Source organism: Dipodomys merriami, unplaced genomic scaffold (genome assembly GCF_024711535.1).
Source record: "Dipodomys merriami isolate MVZ:Mamm:240054 unplaced genomic scaffold, mDipMer1.0.p SCAF_21, whole genome shotgun sequence".
Taxonomy (NCBI): domain Eukaryota; kingdom Metazoa; phylum Chordata; class Mammalia; order Rodentia; family Heteromyidae; genus Dipodomys; species Dipodomys merriami.
Genome location: NW_027203493.1, coordinates 1,802,525 through 1,821,150, shown reverse-complemented (window position 1 = coordinate 1,821,150; position 18,626 = coordinate 1,802,525). Strand labels below are relative to the sequence as shown.

The following is an 18,626-nucleotide window of genomic DNA, read 5'->3' as shown; positions in this document are numbered from 1 at the left end:
TTCAATATCCTTCACTGTTTGCCATACCCAAACTACATCCTGTACCTTCTCTGCTCCAGGACTTTGCCTCTTCCTATAAGCTCTACCTATAATGTTTCATAACCTGCTTTCTGTTGACTCTGGCCCTCCTATCAGCTTTCATTGATCCAGTCAGTGAGTGTTCATTGAGTGACTTTTATATGCCCATAGAAACTCAAAGAACTATTTCAACAAGAGGCTTATTACAACAGTCCTATTGTAAGTTGTCTGTGCAGTTCACCGGGGGAATTTTGCAAGTAAGGTGGTTTCTGATTTTCTGTAGGGTGTGACACAGCTAAAAATAGAGGTAAGTTGATTGCCAGACTCATTTCCCTTGCTCTGGCCCCACCCCCTTTCACATTGCAGTTCCCCAATTTCAAATGCTTGATCTCTTCCAAGTCCACATAGGATTGTCTCAGGGAACTCACTTCTCTTCCTGCGTGTGGTGCTGATGTCATGACAGTGATCCCCACCTAAGCTCCATCATTCCTGTGTCTCCTAGAGCACCCTGCACAACTCTTTGCTGGCCTATGGGAAACATCTAACATAGCAAATTGAACATTTCAATGGCTCTCTGACTAAGAGGGGGAGCAAATGTGGGTGGAGAAGCTGAGCCCTGAGCAGCCGGTGACCTGTCCGCACCCAGGAAGAAGCAGAGAGGACTTTAGAGCTGTCTAATTGTATCTACCAGCTGCACCCCGTGCATTCATTCCCTTGGAAGCCATTTCTCACCTCAAAGAATTGGGAGAAACAGCAAGACCAGACCTGGTTGCTAGAAAAAAAAAAGGTAAGTGGCCTTCATCTAGTGGTTTCTGTGGATCACTGAGGGTTGGTGATGAGGTTTATCTGCCAAATAAGGTAAGGAGGGACTCTGAGTATGGATGGAAGACATGGCAGGGTTAATTGAACTCATTTTATTGGGTCTGCTCCAAAAAATTAATTAATTAATTAAGAGGGAAGGAAGAAAAAGATGTTTAAGGCTACACTGGAATTCAGCAGTGGCCTAGAACATGGAGCAATGTGCTTCACTGGAGGAACAAATACTACCAGTGGGCTTCCCTGGAGACTGATGACCCCCATTTTTCTGTTTTCATTTTCTTATTTTTACTATAAAGGTGATGTAGAGGCGTGGCAGTTACATTTCTTATTAGATAATGTCACCCTTTCCTTCACACTTTCCCAGTTTTTCCCTCCCACCCGCATCCACAGGTTGTATAGCTCATTTTCAACATAGTGCTCGGTGAGTACCACTGCTGCCTTTGTCCACCCTTTGTCCCTCCATTTCTGTGCTCCCTCTTACCCTCCCAAAGACAGATGAACTAACAGACAGGACAAAAGGTAAAGGAAACAAAAACAACAACAAAGAAAAAAACCTCTTGTTTCCATTTCCTGGACTTCATTTCAATAAATATTATTTTATACAATCAGAGGCACATAGGCATAATGCCTTTGTGTTCTTCCCCTAAGAGTATCCTCAAATGGTCTCACTGTGTGTAAATGCCTAAAGACCTGTATAATTTATCACGTCCCGTTGTATTTTAGGTCTAGCTTCTGCATATGAGAAAAAACATAAGCCATTTGTCTCTCTCAGCAGACTCCTTTTTTTTTCCTTTTTGGTGAGGGCCCTAGAGCTTGGTTGTAACACCTGGGCACTGTCCCTGAGCTTCTTTTGCTCAAAGCTAGCATTCTACCACTTGAGCCACAGCTCCACTTCTGGGTTTTTTGATAGTTTAGTGGAGATAAAAGTCTCACAGGCTTTTCTGCTTGGCTGGCTTTGAATCATGATCCTCAGATCTCAGCCTCCTGAATAGCTAGGATTACAGGTGTAAGCCAACGGGCTCCATTTTTAACTAACAGGTACATGACATTGAAGACTCAAGTCCTCTCTCTCTCCCTTTTACAGGAAATAAGGAAGCCAATTTGATGCTCAGCAAGAGACTTTGCACGTGTGACACTCTGTGATTGGGTGGTACTCACACATCCAAAGCATGCATGTCAAACATAGGAGGATGTGGGCATGGAAAAGACATAGCCATTGTCTTATAGCCATGGTTAACCTCTCTAGACTGTTCTTTTCTCACCTGTGAGGCTGGACAATGAAAGGAGACCTGTTTTATGAAGCATTGAATGCTGGGCATTCTTACCTTTGAGCTCATGTCTCAGAGTAGGTTGAGAGAGAGAGGGAGAGAAGAAGGAAAGAAAGAAAGGAAGGAAGGAAGGAAGGAAGAAAGAAAGAAAGAAAGAAAGAAAGAAAGAAAGAAAGAAAGAAAGAAAGAAAGAAAGAAAGAAAGAAAGAAAGAAAGAAAGAAAGAAAGAGGAAGGAAGGAAGGAAAGAAGGAAGGAAGGAAGGAAGAGGAAGGAAAGAAGGAAGGAAGGAAGAAAGAAAGGAAAGGAAGAAGAAATGAAGTAAGGAAGGAAGGAAGGAAGGAGGGAAGAAAGGAAGAAAGGAAGAAAGGAAGAAAGAAAGAAAGAAAGAAAGAAAGAAAGGAAGGAAGGAAGGAAGAAAGGAAGGAAGCCCTATTTAAATGTAAATACAGCCAAGTGCTAGTGGCAGACACTTGTAATCCTAACTATCCAGGAGGCTGAGCTCTGAGAATCACAGTTCAAAGCCAGACCAGGCAGGAAAGTCTGTGACATTCTTATCTCCAATGAACCACTAAAAGCTGAAAATAGAGGTGAGGCTCAACTGATAAAGCACCAGCCTTGAGTGAAAAAAAAAAAAAAACACTAGGGCACAGTGCCCAGGCCCTAAGTTCCAGCCCTAGTACTGGTAGCAAGTAAACAAACAAACAAGGAAGGAAGCATGACTCTATTGCATTTCTTTGTCTAGCAGCATGGATGCAATGCCTTCGGCCAGCCCCATGGCCAGCTCCGTGTTTGTGGCCGCACCTTACAACGGTTATCCTGTGATGTCAGGAGTCATGTCTCAGGTGCCCTCATACCCAAACAGCCAACCCCCAGTCCACGTCATCCCTGGGAACCCACCTGGTTTAATGCCGGCTGTAACTGTGCTGCCTGCCCCGAAGATCTTGAAAGAAGGCAAAGTCTTGGGAGTAAGTAAGATTTCATTGTGCAGTCAGAGGAGGCCAAGTGGCTGGTGGAATGAGAAGAGGGGGAAGATTAGGAGCTATGCAGAAAAGCTCCTGCAAGGAGGGATGCAGCTGACCTGGCCTGGCCAATCCTGAGTCTATTAAAGTGTTCTGCCCAGTAACATCACCAGGGACATCCATAAAAAAGAGAACAGAGAAGGAAGAGCAGGGCCCTTGAACATAGATCCTGATGCCAGCATCCATGTGATCCTCATGGTCACAGGCAGAAAGTGGGTCCTGCAAGGACCAAGTAAGCCACAAGAGGGAGACAAAGTCCAATGTGATTGAACCAAACCTTGGCCTGAAAAAGTTTTTTTAAAGGCTGGTTTAGACAAATAGCAAAGTAAGAATTCACAACAACTACAGGAGCCCCTATGAAGAACAGGGGATCCCCTGTCATTGTGTAGGCCAATGGCAGCAAGCATGGATTCTGACCTTCCAAGCCTACACTCCGGGCCTAGCCCCATCCTCAGATCTCACTCGTGGCATAGACATTGAAGCAGCCTGAATAAGACAGTTTGTCCCTTCCAGACTTCCAAAAACACAATTATTACATTTCTGTGTGTGTGTGCCCATGACAATATCCTAAAGATACTTATATCTTTAGGACAAAATAAAATCACATACAAGGATGTCCACTGATTGCATTGTTGTAACAAGTGACTAGAAACAAGTTTACCCCGTGTTTCTTGTACAACTATGCCACAGAATGTCAATCTGATATACTCTGGGCAATTCTCCAAAAAGTGTGCTAAAGTACAGGCACAGTGGCTCAAGTCTATAATCCTAGCTACTGGGGAAGGCAGGGACTGGCAGAATAATAATTCAAGGGCAGCCCAGTAAAAAGTTTATGGACAACCATCTCAACCAATGGGCATGGTAGTGTATACCTGTCATCCTGGCTACTCAGAAGTGTCAACCAAATGATGGTAGTAAAAGCCAGCCTGGGCATAAATGTGAGACCTTACTGGGGAAAAAAATTAACTAAAAGCAAAAAGAGGTAGAGGTATATAGCTCACGTGGTAGAGGGCCTGCGGGGCACGTCGGAGGCCCTGAGTTCAAACCCAGCACCGCCATCAAAGAAGGAAAAGAAAAGAATACTTAACCCCAGAGGGTGATACTCATGATAAATATTAAGTAAACAAGAGACAGAGCCGCTGTGCTGATGTATTGTGATATGCAATTAGAAACAGTCACGGAAGGTTAGGCAGCAACGTGTAAATGATTTTTCCTCCAGATGTAGATCAGTGATGAGTGGTCTGTAATCTCGTCCTTGCATTTCTCGTGTGACTTTCCAGACCTGGGGAAAAGCAAACATTTAGTCAAGTAGAGAGGCTCCCGAGGGGAGGGGCTCAGCCTGGGGTGGGGGGGGGAAAGGGGGTTTTAGCTGCGATCTCCTGACAGGTCATGCAGATCCTGATTGGCCTGGTGCACCTCGGCCTGGGCTCCATCATGGCCACGGTGCTCTTGGGGAACTACATACGCATCTCCCTGTACAGCGGCTTTCCCTTCTGGGGAGGCATCTGGGTAAGTCGAGTCACCCCACGGGTGGATTTCAAGGAGGTGCTGATGTGCCAGGGGCCACTTGCCAGGCGTACAGCTTGCATCCTGCAGGGGTCCCGTCCAGGGGAGCCATGCCTACCAGGTGTCTTCGTTTGGTATTAAGATGCCACAGACCAGGTGCTGGTCTCCCCGGGCTCTGGGGCCTCATCCATCAGCTGGGAAGTTCTCCCTGTGGCCCTTCCTGGGCTCACGGATGACTCCATGTGCCTTCGCTTTGTGGCACTTTGTGCCCACCTGAGTTTTAATCTCTTCTTAGAAGAACCAGTCAATGGGATTTGAGCCCACTCTAATAGCCCACTTCATCATCTTTCCAATGGCTGAATCCCCACATGCACACTCAGAGATGTGGGCGGGTTGGGCCTTCAGCATATAAAACTGGAAGGGAAGCGGGAGACACAATTCACTCCACAATATCAAGCTGTAGGGCTTCCAGGTGAGATATATACACATAGATGCCTTTTCTCATTCCCCCATCTCAGAGGTCCGGGAACTATTTTCTAGCTCACCACAGGGGGGCAGTATTTCCTAATTCACAAAGAAAAGCCCAGGACTCAGATACTGTGCTGTAGGTACAGTATCTGAAGGAAGTCCTTGGCTTTTGTCATTCTCAGGATGATCTGTGACCCCATGAAAAGTTCCAAACTTCAGTCCTGCCTCCATGCCAGTTGATTGCCTTCCAATTGTTTCATTGATTACCCAGTGTCCTGAACACACACACACACACACACACACACACACACACACACACACACACACACACACACACACACACACACACACACCTCCTCTTTCTCCTTCTGTTGTATACATTTTTCTCTGGGCTCACACACCCACATGTGGCTCAAATGCTACTTTTCCTACAACAAAATTCAAGAGTGCCCTAATTAGTCCACGTGAGCCTATCCCATAAGATGTCAATAACACAGCCCGGAGCTTCTGCCCCATCCCTGCCCACAGCCACGGGTCTGTGGAATGGTGGCGCCACTGACGCACGGCCCATCCTCCCAGGCTGTGGCTCCTCTCTGCAAGGAACCAGACTTGGAACTCAGCTCCTTTTCCTTTCCCAACCACCCCAGGGGGTCACAGCCACACCAATAGCTTGCTATGGAGCCAAGTGCCTGCTCTATGGCGAAGGCGCTTTCCCTCCACACCTCAGGACTGATAAGAACATGGAAAACCCAGCCCTTGCCTCCCTTCCTTCCTGTTGAGCTTCAAGAAACAGAACGCCGTGGAACTAAGATTTGTTTTCCCAGTTATGGGAACATGGGCGTTCTCCGTAGAAAGCAGAAGCAGCTAGAATACGTTTTTAACTGTAGATCATCATTTCTACTCTATGGCACAAACACCTCTCACCTGTCCTGAGGGCGAAGAAGCACAGGGCAAGGATTAAGAACATGCATCTGAGCCAAGTATGGGAGGGCACGCCTGTAATCCCAGCACTCAGGAGGCAGAGGCAGGAGGATTGGGAGCTGAAGGCCAGCCTGGGCTATAGAAGGAGATTGTTTCTCAAGACAAGCTGCCTGGATTTCATCTGTAGCTTTGCTACTCACCAGATGGTCTTGGGGTGACTTACGTAAAGACTCTCAGCCTCAGTCTGCCCATCTTTAAATTGGGCACAGAAAATGTACATGGTGGACTGCTATACAAGGTGAAGATGCATCCTATGGCGACAGGAAGGAGGCAGGGGATAGAGTGTGAGTTCTAGTGGGTTGGAAGGGGTTTGTTTAGGGATAAAAATGTCTTCAGCTTAGGTGGTTTCAATAATACCATGGAAACTTTACTCATATATACATATATATATATATATATATATGTATATATATATATATATATATATATATCTTTGCCCTGTTAGGAAAGAAAAGTCTAGCAAGCTTTTACAGAAGGGGGGCAAAATTTAAAAAGAAAAAGAAGATGCTCTCAACTTAGATTCTAGTGATGGTTACACAAATCCATAAATATGCTAAAAAAATTTTAATTGGGATGCACACTTTAAATAAGTGAATTGGATGGTATGTGCATTATAAATGTGAGTATAGAAATTAATAAAGTTATTTTTAATCAGGGAATCTTTAAGGGAAAGGAGGGATATAAAAATCTCCACGTTCCAGATGAAGAAATATAAAGACTTCAAGAATATAACATATACAGTCCCGGCTAGAACTTAAAACCAGGTCTAGAGAAGGGTAGACCTTTATACAACTACTTAAAGATCATTTAAAAAATGAACTTAAATAAAAATAACAGGTCTGAAGCCAGGCCTAATGGCTCACACCTATAAAAATCCTAGGTACTCAGGAAGCTGAAATTTAAGGATCACAGTTCAAAGCCAGCCCGGGCAGAAGAATCCATCAGACGCTTATCTCCAGTGAAACACAAAGAAGCTGGAAATAGAATGTGGCCAAAGTGGTAGAGCACCAGCCTTGGGCTAAAAAGCTAAGGAACAAAGCAGAGCCCAAGCCCTGAATTCAAGCCTCAGTACACACACACACATACACACACACACACACACACACACACACACACACACACACACACACACACAGAGGACCTCTGCTGGATCCCCAACCTCCACCCTCTAACCTGCCAGGCTATGCTAATCAGCCCCTCGGCTCCACTCCCATGTTGAGTTGATGGCCCCTCTCCAAGAAGCTCAGTGTGAGGGAGAGAATGTGTGTGTCCAGCTCCATAGGTGCCTGAGGAGAGGCGGGGATTCCCAACCTGAACTCTTTTTTTTTTTTAAGAGATAAGCTATGAATTTTATTTGTTTTTTATTTTTTGGGTCCGGTCGTGGGGCCTGAACTCTGGGCCTGGGCGCTGTCCCTCAACTCTTCAGCTCAAGGCTGGCGCTCTACCACTTGAGCCACAGTGCCACTTCCGGCTTTTTTCTTTTTGCTTATGTGGTGCTGAGGAATCGAACCCAGGGCCTCAGGCATGTAAGGCAAGCGTTCTACCACTGAGCCACCTTCCCAGCCCCCAACCTGAACTCTTTTAAGCCCCTCTTTCTTGCTCCAGTTTATCATTTCAGGGTCCATATCGATGGCAGCAAAAACACCTCGGAGTTCATCTTGCCTGGTAAGTCAGATCCTGAGGCTGTCCCTCCCTGCTGCATCCTCTCGATGGCACAGGACCCCATTGGGAAGGTTAACCCACACCTCTCTCCTCCTTCTTGTCCCAGAGCCCTGATGCATGCACATTCCTACATTCAGGCCACACCTACCCTGCTGTAACCACACCTAGAGCCCTCACGGGCATGCCCAGTCCTACATTCAGGCCACACCTACCCTGCCCAGGAGGCACAAGAGACACAGTCCCAGAGGTCTGAGGTGACCGAGGAGGGCATCTGATGGGAGAGGCAGGGGAGAGACAGTGGGTGGATCTCCTAGAGGTCATCATAGGAAGAAGCTCAGAGCTCCCGGAGCCCACAAGCTTGCCAACAGTGCCCAGAGCCAATCTCCTGCCATCCCAGCAGGGGCTCTGCTCGCCTAAAGATCCAAACACTGAGCTCTGACACCAACCTGGACAAGACTACGTCCTTCCCCAGCCATGGACCGACTTTCGTTTCTCTGACCATCAGGATCAAGGCCTCAGGGTGACTTTGTCCCTACGCTCACATCTATAAGATTTGTTTGACAACCTCCAAGAGCTGGCTTCATATGCATTGGCCTATTTTTTTGACACAGGACCCAAAATCATGGTGCATGAATGGCCTGCCATACTCTGAGACACTAAACTGACAGGACTCTGCCCCTTAGGGCTCAGTGGGCAGCATTTTCCCAATGATAATTCATAGGCACACTTAGCCCCTGATAGGCTCTGTGAAGATCATGAGACAGAGTGGAGGAAATCTATCTGGAATATCCTGGAATATCCACAGTTTCCATGACAGGCCATGAAAAGGGGTTGGAGGCATGGCTCAGTTGGTAGAGCACTAGCCAGTGAGTTCAGATACTGAGTTTGAGTCCCCATCTCAGACCTAAAAAAAAAAAAAAAAGAAAAGCTCTGAAAAATCTACAGCAAAGACCTGCTTACCTTTATCAAAACTAATTAAATGCAACACTTTTTCCCCAGATAGATACATTTTTAAATTCTATTTTACTGAAACGATGCTGTACAGAGGGTTTATAGTCACATGTGTAAGGCAATGAGTCCATTTCCTATCAAGCATTGTTACCCCCTCCTTTTTCTCCTACTATCCCTTTCCTCCTCTAACCCCCCCCCCACTACCAAAGTTGTAAAGTTCATTTCCAATATACTGCCTTGTGAGTCTCATTGTTGCAATGGGTCATCCTGTGTCCTTGTTTCAGCATTTTGTTATTCCACTTCCCCTCCCCAAATTAGATAAATGTACATACAAGATGCAGGACACCAAAATCAAATACAGTGACAACAGGGGATATATCATAGGGGGAAGAACATACAAAAGAAACAAAAAAAATGCATAGTACTTTAAAAACAACAACAAAGGAAAACCTCTTGTGTCCATATTTGGGGTTCATTTTGCTTAGCATCATCTTATATGGTGTTATGTACATGGATTTTGAGCTTTTCTGCTCATCTGAAAAGATGATCCTAGATGTATACTAATTATTGCAAATAAGGGAAACCATGGGACCTGTTTCTTTGGGTCTGGCTTACTTCACTTAATATGATTTTTTTCCAAGTCTTTCCACTTCCTAACAAATGGGCAGTATCATTCTTTCTGATGGAAGCATAGTATTTAATAGTACATATATATGTATATTATATATATACATATATATGTATATATACACACATATATATGTGTGTGTGTGTGTATATATATATATATATATATATATATATATATATATATATATATATATCTCACATTTTCTTGATCCATTCATCTACTGAAGGGCATCTGGGTTGGTTCCATATCTTAGCTATGGTGAATAATGCTGTGATAAACATAGTTGTGCTGGTAGCTTTAGTATGGCCTTGTTTGTGATCACTGGGGTAAATGCCCAGAAGTGGGATTGCTAGGTCACAAGTAAAGCTCACTGCTTTACTTGCCAAAGAACTAGGGGCTCTAGCTATTCACACTTAAAAAAAAAAAAGTTGATGAAGTGTTATGGAACTAGATGGTAGTTTGGGTGGCCTGACAAGATAAACTCAGTACTCCTAAACTGTAAATACAGAAAGGGTTGAGTTTGTGTTTTGTGTATTTTAAAACAAGAAGTTGGGGGGACCCAACTTGCCCTGCAAGCTTTCCTCTCCCACATGGACCCTCTGCATCTTCTTCGGCAGCTGGGTGCCAGCGTGGGCTTGAACATCTTCAGTGCGATCTGCTCTGCCGTCAGAATAATCCTTCTCATCACAGAGTTAAGTCTCACTAGAACGTATTCAGACCTCAGTTACTATCCTCCCCATTCAAGCTGGGATATGGTGAGTGTCTCTCTTAACCAAAAACCTTCCAGATCCTGCCATAGCTATGTTTAGAAGAAGGGCCTGACTGCCAAGCATCCCTGCTTCTCACCTCGGGAACAGAAAACACAACCACACAGCTAGCCGTGTTGAAAGTCCCTTAGCAAGTGACACTTACCTTAGTCTTGGTGGCTGGATTTGTAAAACAAGACCTCCCTGGGTGATGTCACTCCCCTGGGAGTGAGAGATGAGACCACAACGGGTGTCACCAAGTTGTGCCTCATAACAACCTGGGGAGCCATTGTCCTCATGGGGACAAGAGAGGATGGGAGGCCAGGCTGAAGCCCAGGCCAGAGCCAAGATTGGAGCACAGATAGACACCCACCCACCCACCCCTCAATTCCTTCTGCTTTCAGAACACGGGCATGGCTGTTTCTGGTATGCTGCTCATCTTCTGCATCCTGGAGTTCTGCGTGGCCTGTACATCCTCCCACTTTGGCTGCCAAGTGGTCTGCTGTCAGTACAGCCAGGTGAGTCCCAGGTCTCCCCAGATGATGGGGAAACCAATGGGAAAGTTTCTCCCTTACCCTGCCCAGGAGTAGGGGGAAGCATGCAACCTCCAAAGGCCTTTGTGCATGTCTCTCTTTATGTTGTCTTTATTTCTGGGTGTGTTGAGTTCCTTTTTCTGGTGTTATAACAAAGTGCCTGAGGCTGAACACGTTATCAAGGAAGAAGTTGATTTGGCTTTCAGATCTAGTGGCTAGAGAGTACAAATAACATTGCCTGGTTGGTGCTAGCCAGAGCCCCCTCTGGCTGAATTACACTGAAGTGACCAAGGGCACAAGAGGAGGAGAGGGGTAAGCTTGCTTTAAAACAACCCCTTCCTGTGAAAACTAACTCGCTCCTGTGAGTTCCCTTTAGTTCCCTGAGACCAGCATGAATCAAATCCACCCCTCATACCATCTCACGCACCACCAGACAGAAGGATGAGGTTCCAGAGCACAAGCCTTCGATGGGCATCTCACTTCCAACCCACTGTCTTCCAGCTGGACCCTGTCTTCCCCAGCATGTATGCAGCCAACCCAGTGGCCATGCCACCACCACCAAACCCAACACCAGGTTACACCAGTGGAGTCCAAGACTACAGATAAGTAGAACAAAAGAGTCAAGAAACTTCTTTCACTGAGACCAAAAAAGAAGTCCTTCCCGCCCCTGACATCAAGGCCTTTCTCCTGACCCACAGAGGGGGGGTCTTCCCTCCTCCTCCTCCTCCTCACCCTGGACCTCCCGCTGTGGTTCAGGCAGGTTAGTCCTGCTGATCATCGATGAAGTTGAACAAAAAGGGTCATCGTGGGACATGTGTATCCGTGTGCTGTAGGCATCTGCGTATGGGTCTGGGTGCAAACACTCCAGATCTGCCCTGTACGAAGTGCTTATTGGCTGGGGGAGCAATTGTGGAATCATAGAATCTTGACACTTAAGAGTCACTTAATAAATATGTGTTGAGCATGTGTTGTGTTCAAGGCTCTATTGTACAGAACAGAGGCAGCATGAACCCTGGTGAACAGGACTCAGCCCGTGACCTCACAGAACTCCCGCTCTCAGAAGAAAAGACCCCACCTGTACTAGCATGTACTAACAATGCTGTAGCATAGGCAAGTGGTGCAAGCAGAAACCCAGGGATGGCTAAGGTGAATGGTGGCAGAGATGTGGCCTGGGAGGGAAAACAGAGAACAGGCCCAGGAAGCAGCATCCCCCCCATCCCTCACAGACACACACACACACACACCTGGAGTCGGGGGAGGGGGGAGGCTCTGAAGGACACAAAGCCTCTCCCAGGGGAGTGGGAGACAATCAACCGGAAGCTCTGAGGAGAGCCATCCACTAAAGGAATGTCTTTGCCGCTGAGTACAGGTTTCAATATGCAACTTTTAGGGTCAGGAAAGCAATCAAGCCACAAAAAAAGAATGCGCATGCTTCGTAGATGTGCATGTGGCTTCCTGATGACAGAAGTCATGAACAGGGGAGCGGAGGGTGTTGGTGAATTGTGACTTCGAAGACGCAGAAGGGAGAGGCCCTGGAAATACTCGGGTGACTCAAAGTGTCATCACGGAGAGGCCAAGGCCACTGTTGTAGGCCCATCACCAGTTCATGGGGAAAATAGTCTTAGAGAAAGAGCAGCTGGTCTGGCCAGACTGGTTCTGTGACCTGCGTCCTAGGGAAGGTGCCATGATCTTGGTGCTTGTCCTTCTTGCTCAGAGACTCTGGACTTCTTTGGAGTGAGAGCCATGGACCTAGAGATGGTGACTGGTGACAAGCAACAGGTGACAAGATATTTCTCCTCCCTTGCTAACTACAAAGAGTATACCCACTGGCTGCAAATCTTAGTTTGCTTTAGAAAAATTAAGTTTTGTGGTTTTTGTTTTTTTTCTGGTCAGGGTCTGGGCACTGTCCCTTGAGCTTTTTAGCTCAAGTCTCGCACTCCACCACTTGACCCACAACTCCATTTCCAGGTTTTTGGTGGTTCATTGGAGATAAGAGTTTCAAGGACTTTTCTGCCCAGCCTGGCTTTGAACCTTGATCCTCAGATTGCAGCCTCCTGAGTAACCAGGGTTACAGACATGAGTTATCAATGCCTGGCTAGAATCTCCACTTTCACATAAACAAAAGATAAATATTTATGCTTGTAACCACAGAGAGCCCAGGTTAGCTAATTGCCACAGCCAAAACTGAGTAAATAGCATGATAATCAGGGAAATTTCACTGGCTGCCATCCAAGTGCTTAGGATGTGTTTGTGCCTAGTGAGAGAATTCTTTGATTTGTGTTTCTCTGTAATGGACCATTCTGTTCTTGCAGTTCCATTTGATTGAATCTAGTTCCTGATCAGAATTCACAGTAAAGAGGGAAACTGAAAGTCAGCCTCTCAGGAAGTAGATAAGGAGGCCAGGCAGCATCTGCACGGGCAGGAATCTCACATTGTAGTTCTTCAATATGGCAAGCTCCCTAAGTGCCTTTAATGTATAAAGGGAAATCAGACTGCCTGGGGGTTAACTGCACAAAGATGCAACTAGTCCAGTAGGCTGGTCTCAGGAAGGCAGAATAGCAGCTTCCATTTGGTGTTGTGTGTGTCTGTGTCTGTGTCTGTATCTGTGTGTCTGTGTCTGTGTGTGTCCCAGACCTGGGGATTGAATTCAAGAACTAGGCACTCTCCTTTAGCTTTTACGCTCCATTTCCAGCTTTGTGCATGCATGTTTCATTGGAGATAAGAGTCTCATGGACTTTCTAGCCTAGGCTGGCTTCTAACCTAGGCTGGCTTCAAAACCACGATTCTCAGATCTCAGCCTCCTGAGTAGTAGCTAGAATTATAAGCATGAGCTACCAGCACCTGCCTGCAACTTCCATTTGGAAATCTTTTTGAACTTCTTTTTTTTTTTGGGTCCGGTCGTGGGGCCTGAACTCTGGGCCTGGGCACTGTCCCTCAGCTCTTCAGCTCAAGGCTAGCACTCTACCACTTGAGCCACAGTGCCACTTACGGCTTTTTTCTTTTTGCTTATGTGGTGCTGAGGAATCGAACCCAGGGCCTCATGCATGCAAGGCAAGCACTCTACCACTGAGCCAACTTCCCAGCCCCGCATTTGGAAATCTTTTTATAAATCTTTTTATGTGCTATTATTCACAGGTCTTTTCCATGGAAAACATAAGTTTTCTGCATCCACTGGCTTAATGACAGATACGAGGCACAGGGAGAGATGACACTGCAGTAGCAGGCAGAGAGATTTGATCTTCTAGTTGCCATGAGGACCTCATACTCCTGGGTGCCCAGGGAGAAAAAATGCAGAAGACTAATGCGTCCATGGTTTCCTCCTGCTTTTGGGAAAGACATTGCTAACTCTTTGTCCCAAGGCACAGGGACTTAAAGCCAATTTCTTTCCCACACACAATGCCCCAAGCCCAGATAGGTCTGTCAGCACCTGGCTTGCTCTAAAGCTTCACAGCCACCGGAGAGGCTGGCAGCAAAGACAGAATGTCACTTATTAATACTATCCTCTTCATCTCCCACAATACCTCTCTCTATAGGCTCCACCTTTTTCCATGTGGCTCAGTGTCATCTTTCTCCTCTACCAACTCTCCCTTCTCTGTGTGTCTTGTCTACCTCCTCCAATCCCTGTGCACCTCCAACCCAGTACAATGTCTGTTTCACTGTCTGACTTCAACTACACACCTAGGGCTCTGCTCTCCACCTGAAGCCATCAGCCAAGGTGGTTTTCCAAACAAGAACTCAACTCTCCTCTGAGGGCTACTGGCAATGAGTGGTAAGATAAGACTTTTGCCATATACACACCGGAGCTTCACCAAACACCGGAGGATCCTGACAGGAGACTTTCATGATGTCATAGAGACCAATCACAAAGCTGCAGTTGAAGCTCAGGGAACTCAATTCCCACACTGTGTTCAAATCCTCCCCATTCCCATTGTCTGCAGCTGTCTGTGATACTTGTCCTTGGCACAGTGCCCATCACCCAAATTGTACAGTCATGCCGTGCCCAGATGTCTTTAGGAAATGGATTCCAACTGGCCTTCTTCCAATACAACAAGGTGAGTCCTTGGGATCCCAAGAGGGTGGAATACTGGAATGCTGTCCTTCTCCTCACCTTTACTACTGCATCTTCTTGTTACCTGTTTTCCAGGTATACATAATGAACAAAAATGACTCCACAACAAGATTACCAACTCCTTCAAGACCTCGGACAAGGGGAAGAGGAGTCTTTCTGTTGTATGCTGTCCTTGTCTTCATCGTTATTACTGCATCTTGTTACCTGTGTTTTCACAACAAGATCACCAACTCCTTCAGGACGCCAAGTCTGTTACCTTACTCACATAGTTCCACTGAAAACCAGCTCTTCAGAAAGCAAAGCTAAAAAGTCTAGCATCATCTTTTACTGAAACAAAACTCAGTCTTACCCTTCTAGACTTCTGTATTCCAGGGTTCTTTTTGTCCTTCCTAATAATCTGAGAAAGTCCATTTCAGTGCTCATACTCAGAACTTTACCCCTCTATTCAAGGGCTGGGGGCATAGCTCAAAAGCAGGGTACTTGGTCTAATATGCTTGAAGCACTAAGTTGACTCTCCACTAAAAAAAAGAAGATAGGAGTTTAAGGTGGAGTCACACATGTGGAACCCACAAGGGTCTCGGTGCACATCAATGTCCTACGCTGCCTGCGAGTTGTTGGATAAAGGATCAAATATCCACCCACCCAATTTTCACTCTCAGTCATCCATACCCTACAATAAACATGCATTGAGCACCTGCTATGTTTCACGCTCTGTTCATGGAGGAGGGGGGGCAATCTTTTTTTCTTTTTTGGTCAGTCATGGGACTTGAACTCTGGGCCTGGGTGCTGTCCCTCAGCTCCTCAGCTCAAGCTCAGTGCTCTACCACTTGAGCCACAGCACCAGTTTTCTGGTGGTTTATTGGAGATCAGAGTCTCAGGGACTTTCCTGCCCAGGCTGATCCTCAGATCTCAGCCTCCTGAATAGCTAGGATTACAGGCACGAGCCACCTGAACACAGCAAGGAAGGGCAATCTTGAGCAACATGATATAGTCCCCTTGGTTTTCCAGGAACTCTGGATCAGAAGAAAGGTGCTGCAGGGGAGGGGAGAGGATTTGGTGATGCAGCAGGCCAACGAAGCAGAGAAGAAGCCACACTGAGGTAGGAATAGGGGAGTGGGTGGCTAAAGGACAGGGAGGACTTTCACTGCAATAAGGAGCCATACTTTTGGGAGGACATCAGGAGAGAGTGTGCGGGTCATCCCCGAACATGGTCAACCGTTTATAAGCTGGGATGTGCAACTGGCCTCAGAAAAGAAATCCTCTGGAATCCTGAGGCTGCTCTGTTGGGATTCATAAGAGATAGGGACTAATGCCTATGTCTGTCACCAGGGGAAGGTAGGAGGTGAAGCATATGCAGGTAGGGGAGAGAGAGAGATCCTCAACTCAATTCCTCAGTGACCCCTTTGGATCTGCAGAGGTTTTTTGGGGGGGGGCGTAACGGGGGTTATTCTTTGTTGCTGCTTTTTTTGGGAGGAGGGGTTTGGGTGATATTTGGATGTAAAGTTGGGGTTTTGCCCTTTTCTTCGAGTTATTAGTGAGGTAAGGCCATGCTTCTGGCTGAGTCTGGCCAGGACTGCACAACCACTGTTTAAGCTTCCAGTGTGGTTGGAATGGCAGGCAGGTCCCACTGCTGCATGAGACTGGATCTGGAGATCGTTTTTTCTTGTGCTTGCCCAAAACCTTGATCCCACTGATCTCCTACCACCCAAGTAGCTGGGATTACCAGGGTGAGCCAAAACCATGCCTCTCCCTGGATGCACAGTTCTAGAATGCAATTACAGAAAGAATTTTGAAGGAATCTATGATGAGACTCTCAAAGTAAGAGGCCAGCAAAGATTTATTCGAAAAGCAGAATAAGCAGGTAGGGGTGGCTTACGCCTATCATCCTAGCTACTCAGGAGGCTGAGACTTGAGATTCAAGGTTCAAAGCCAGCCCAGACAAGAGCATCTGTGAGACTCTTATCTCCAATTTAACCAGTGAAAAGCTGGCACCAAAAATAAAAGAAAGAGGAAAAAGGAATAAAAAAGAAAAGCAGAAGAAAACATGGAGACGTAAGAAGGGAGAAAAGAAACACTTTCTGACATGCAGGGAGGGGGAGCTAAGGGGCTCAGTAAGCAGCCTCCCTCCCAGGAACAGTCAACCCATCTAATCCAAGTTAGGGCAGAGGAGAGTTCAGCTTAAACTTTCCCTAAATGGTCACCTGAAAATCTTCCATTGTTTTGTGTAATAAGTGCAACGAGTTCATCATGAAAGCAATGTGTCTGGAGAAGATTTATAGTCAAAGGATCTCGTGACAGGAATGTCTGCTTTTTGAAAATTTAAGCATTTGTTTCTGGTCAAAGACCATTTAAAGAAAATTTAACTCCCTTAAAGTAAGGAGTAGCAGAAGTGGCACTGTGGCTCAAAGTGGTAGAGCATTAGCTTTGAGAAAAGAGCTCAGGGATAGCTGCTGGATAGCTGCTCCCAGGCCCCAAGTTCAAGTCCCATGACCAATGAAAAAAGAGGCAGAGAAGGAAAGAGAGAGAAGAAAGAAGGAAAGAAGGAAGCAAGGAAGGCAGGAAGGCAGGAAGGCAGGCAGGAAGGAAGGAAGGAAGGAAGGAAGGAAGGAAGGAAGGAAGGAAGGAAGGAAGGAAGGAAGGAAGAAGGAAAAGGAAAGGAAAAAAAAGGAAATCTAGCTGGGAGCAGGTGGCTCACACTTGTAATTCTAGCTACTCAGGAAGCTGAGATCTGAGGATTGCAGTTCAAAGGCAGTCCAGGCAAGAAACTCCATGAGCCTCTTACCTCCAAATAACCACACAAAAAAAGCTGAAAGTGAACTTGTGGCTCAAGCGCTAGAGTGCTAACCCTGAGCACAAAAGCTTGCGGACAGTGCCCAGACCCTCAGTTTCAAGCCACAAACTGATGCACAATTTCTCCATGTACCTATGCCACATGCGTGCTATTCTGTGTGCCCAAATGGCACACACCTTAACATGTGTGCACACACCTATGCATGGTCATATCTTCACACACTCAACTCCCTGACACTGGGAAGCTGAGGACCAACAGCCCCCTTATCTGATGGCGAACACACTGGGGGGGAAGGTGGGTAGTGTCTCCAGAGCATCTTCCAGGTGTGCTGGGAAGGATGAAGGCCACCATGGGTCTCCATCCCAGCTCTGACACCCACAGGGGTGTCAGAGCACCCCACTGGCCTCCCTGGGCCTCAGTGGCCCCTTCTGTAGAGTGGACAAAGAGAAAGAGAAGCCCTTGGGACTAAGAGGCCAGTGACACCCTCCCAGCTCCCTCAGCCTCCTCCTCTAGGGAGCCAGGCAGAAACCTCGGGGCCCGGGAGGGACGGAGACCTTCCCAGAGGCACAGCTCACAGGCAGAGACTTCCAAGCCCCGTGTGCGCGTGTGAACAGCAAGGCTTTCACAGGGAAATGTGTGAATGCAGGAGTGCAGAGACAGCGGGGAGCGAGCGGCCGGCACAGCAACCCTGGCAGCCTGGTGAGTACCTGCTGCCCGGTCTGAGGGCGGCCCAGACGATGGGGGGACAGGGATCAGGGGTGCATGGGGCCCCTAGGGATGGAGACAGAAAGAGAGGACTGGGCACAATAGGTTAGACCCCAGGGGGTCTTCCTCTTAGCACTAAGAGGGCCCAGGACCTTTTGGGACAGCCAGTTTTGGGGGGTCACAGCACCCCCACTGCATGGGAATGGGGGGAGAGGGTGTGTATCTGACGTTTCTCCTCAAAGCCAGTGGCTGACATGACCCAGGTACCCCCCACCCGCAGGAAACTGGAGTCTTGCTCTCCAGCCTGACCTAACCCCAGGGTGGCCAGAGAGGAGAGCCCAACCCAACTGCAGCTGTTTCTCCAGATTCCCCCACTAGAAATGAGCTCTGGGATAAAAGCCCATCTCACCCTTGTTTGAAGGTAGAGAAATGAGACGCGGGGAAGGCAAGGGGCCATC

The 18,626-nt window shown here is 47.0% G+C and overlaps 1 protein-coding gene across 5 annotated transcripts; it reads left to right on the top strand.

The window, feature by feature from the left end:
- Window positions 1-306: 306 nt before the first annotated feature.
- Window positions 307-11,569, top strand: LOC138833849 (membrane-spanning 4-domains subfamily A member 8-like). 5 transcript variants are annotated; one of them, XM_070032227.1, is made up of 8 exons: window positions 307-325; window positions 521-805; window positions 2,849-3,071; window positions 4,512-4,634; window positions 7,686-7,745; window positions 9,942-10,079; window positions 10,475-10,588; window positions 11,105-11,569. In XM_070032227.1, exons 3-8 carry the CDS (start codon window positions 2,853-2,855, stop codon window positions 11,207-11,209), a joined length of 759 nt encoding a protein of 252 aa, XP_069888328.1. In that variant the 5' UTR covers window positions 307-325; window positions 521-805; window positions 2,849-2,852; the 3' UTR covers window positions 11,210-11,569. The 5 variants fall into 5 exon arrangements, with proteins under 5 accessions (XP_069888328.1, XP_069888329.1, XP_069888327.1 ...); XM_070032228.1 differs by lacking the exon at window positions 307-325 and having other exon boundaries at window positions 414-805; window positions 2,852-3,071; XM_070032226.1 differs by lacking the exon at window positions 307-325 and having other exon boundaries at window positions 414-805.
- The last annotated feature ends 7,057 nt before the right edge of the window (window positions 11,570-18,626 follow it).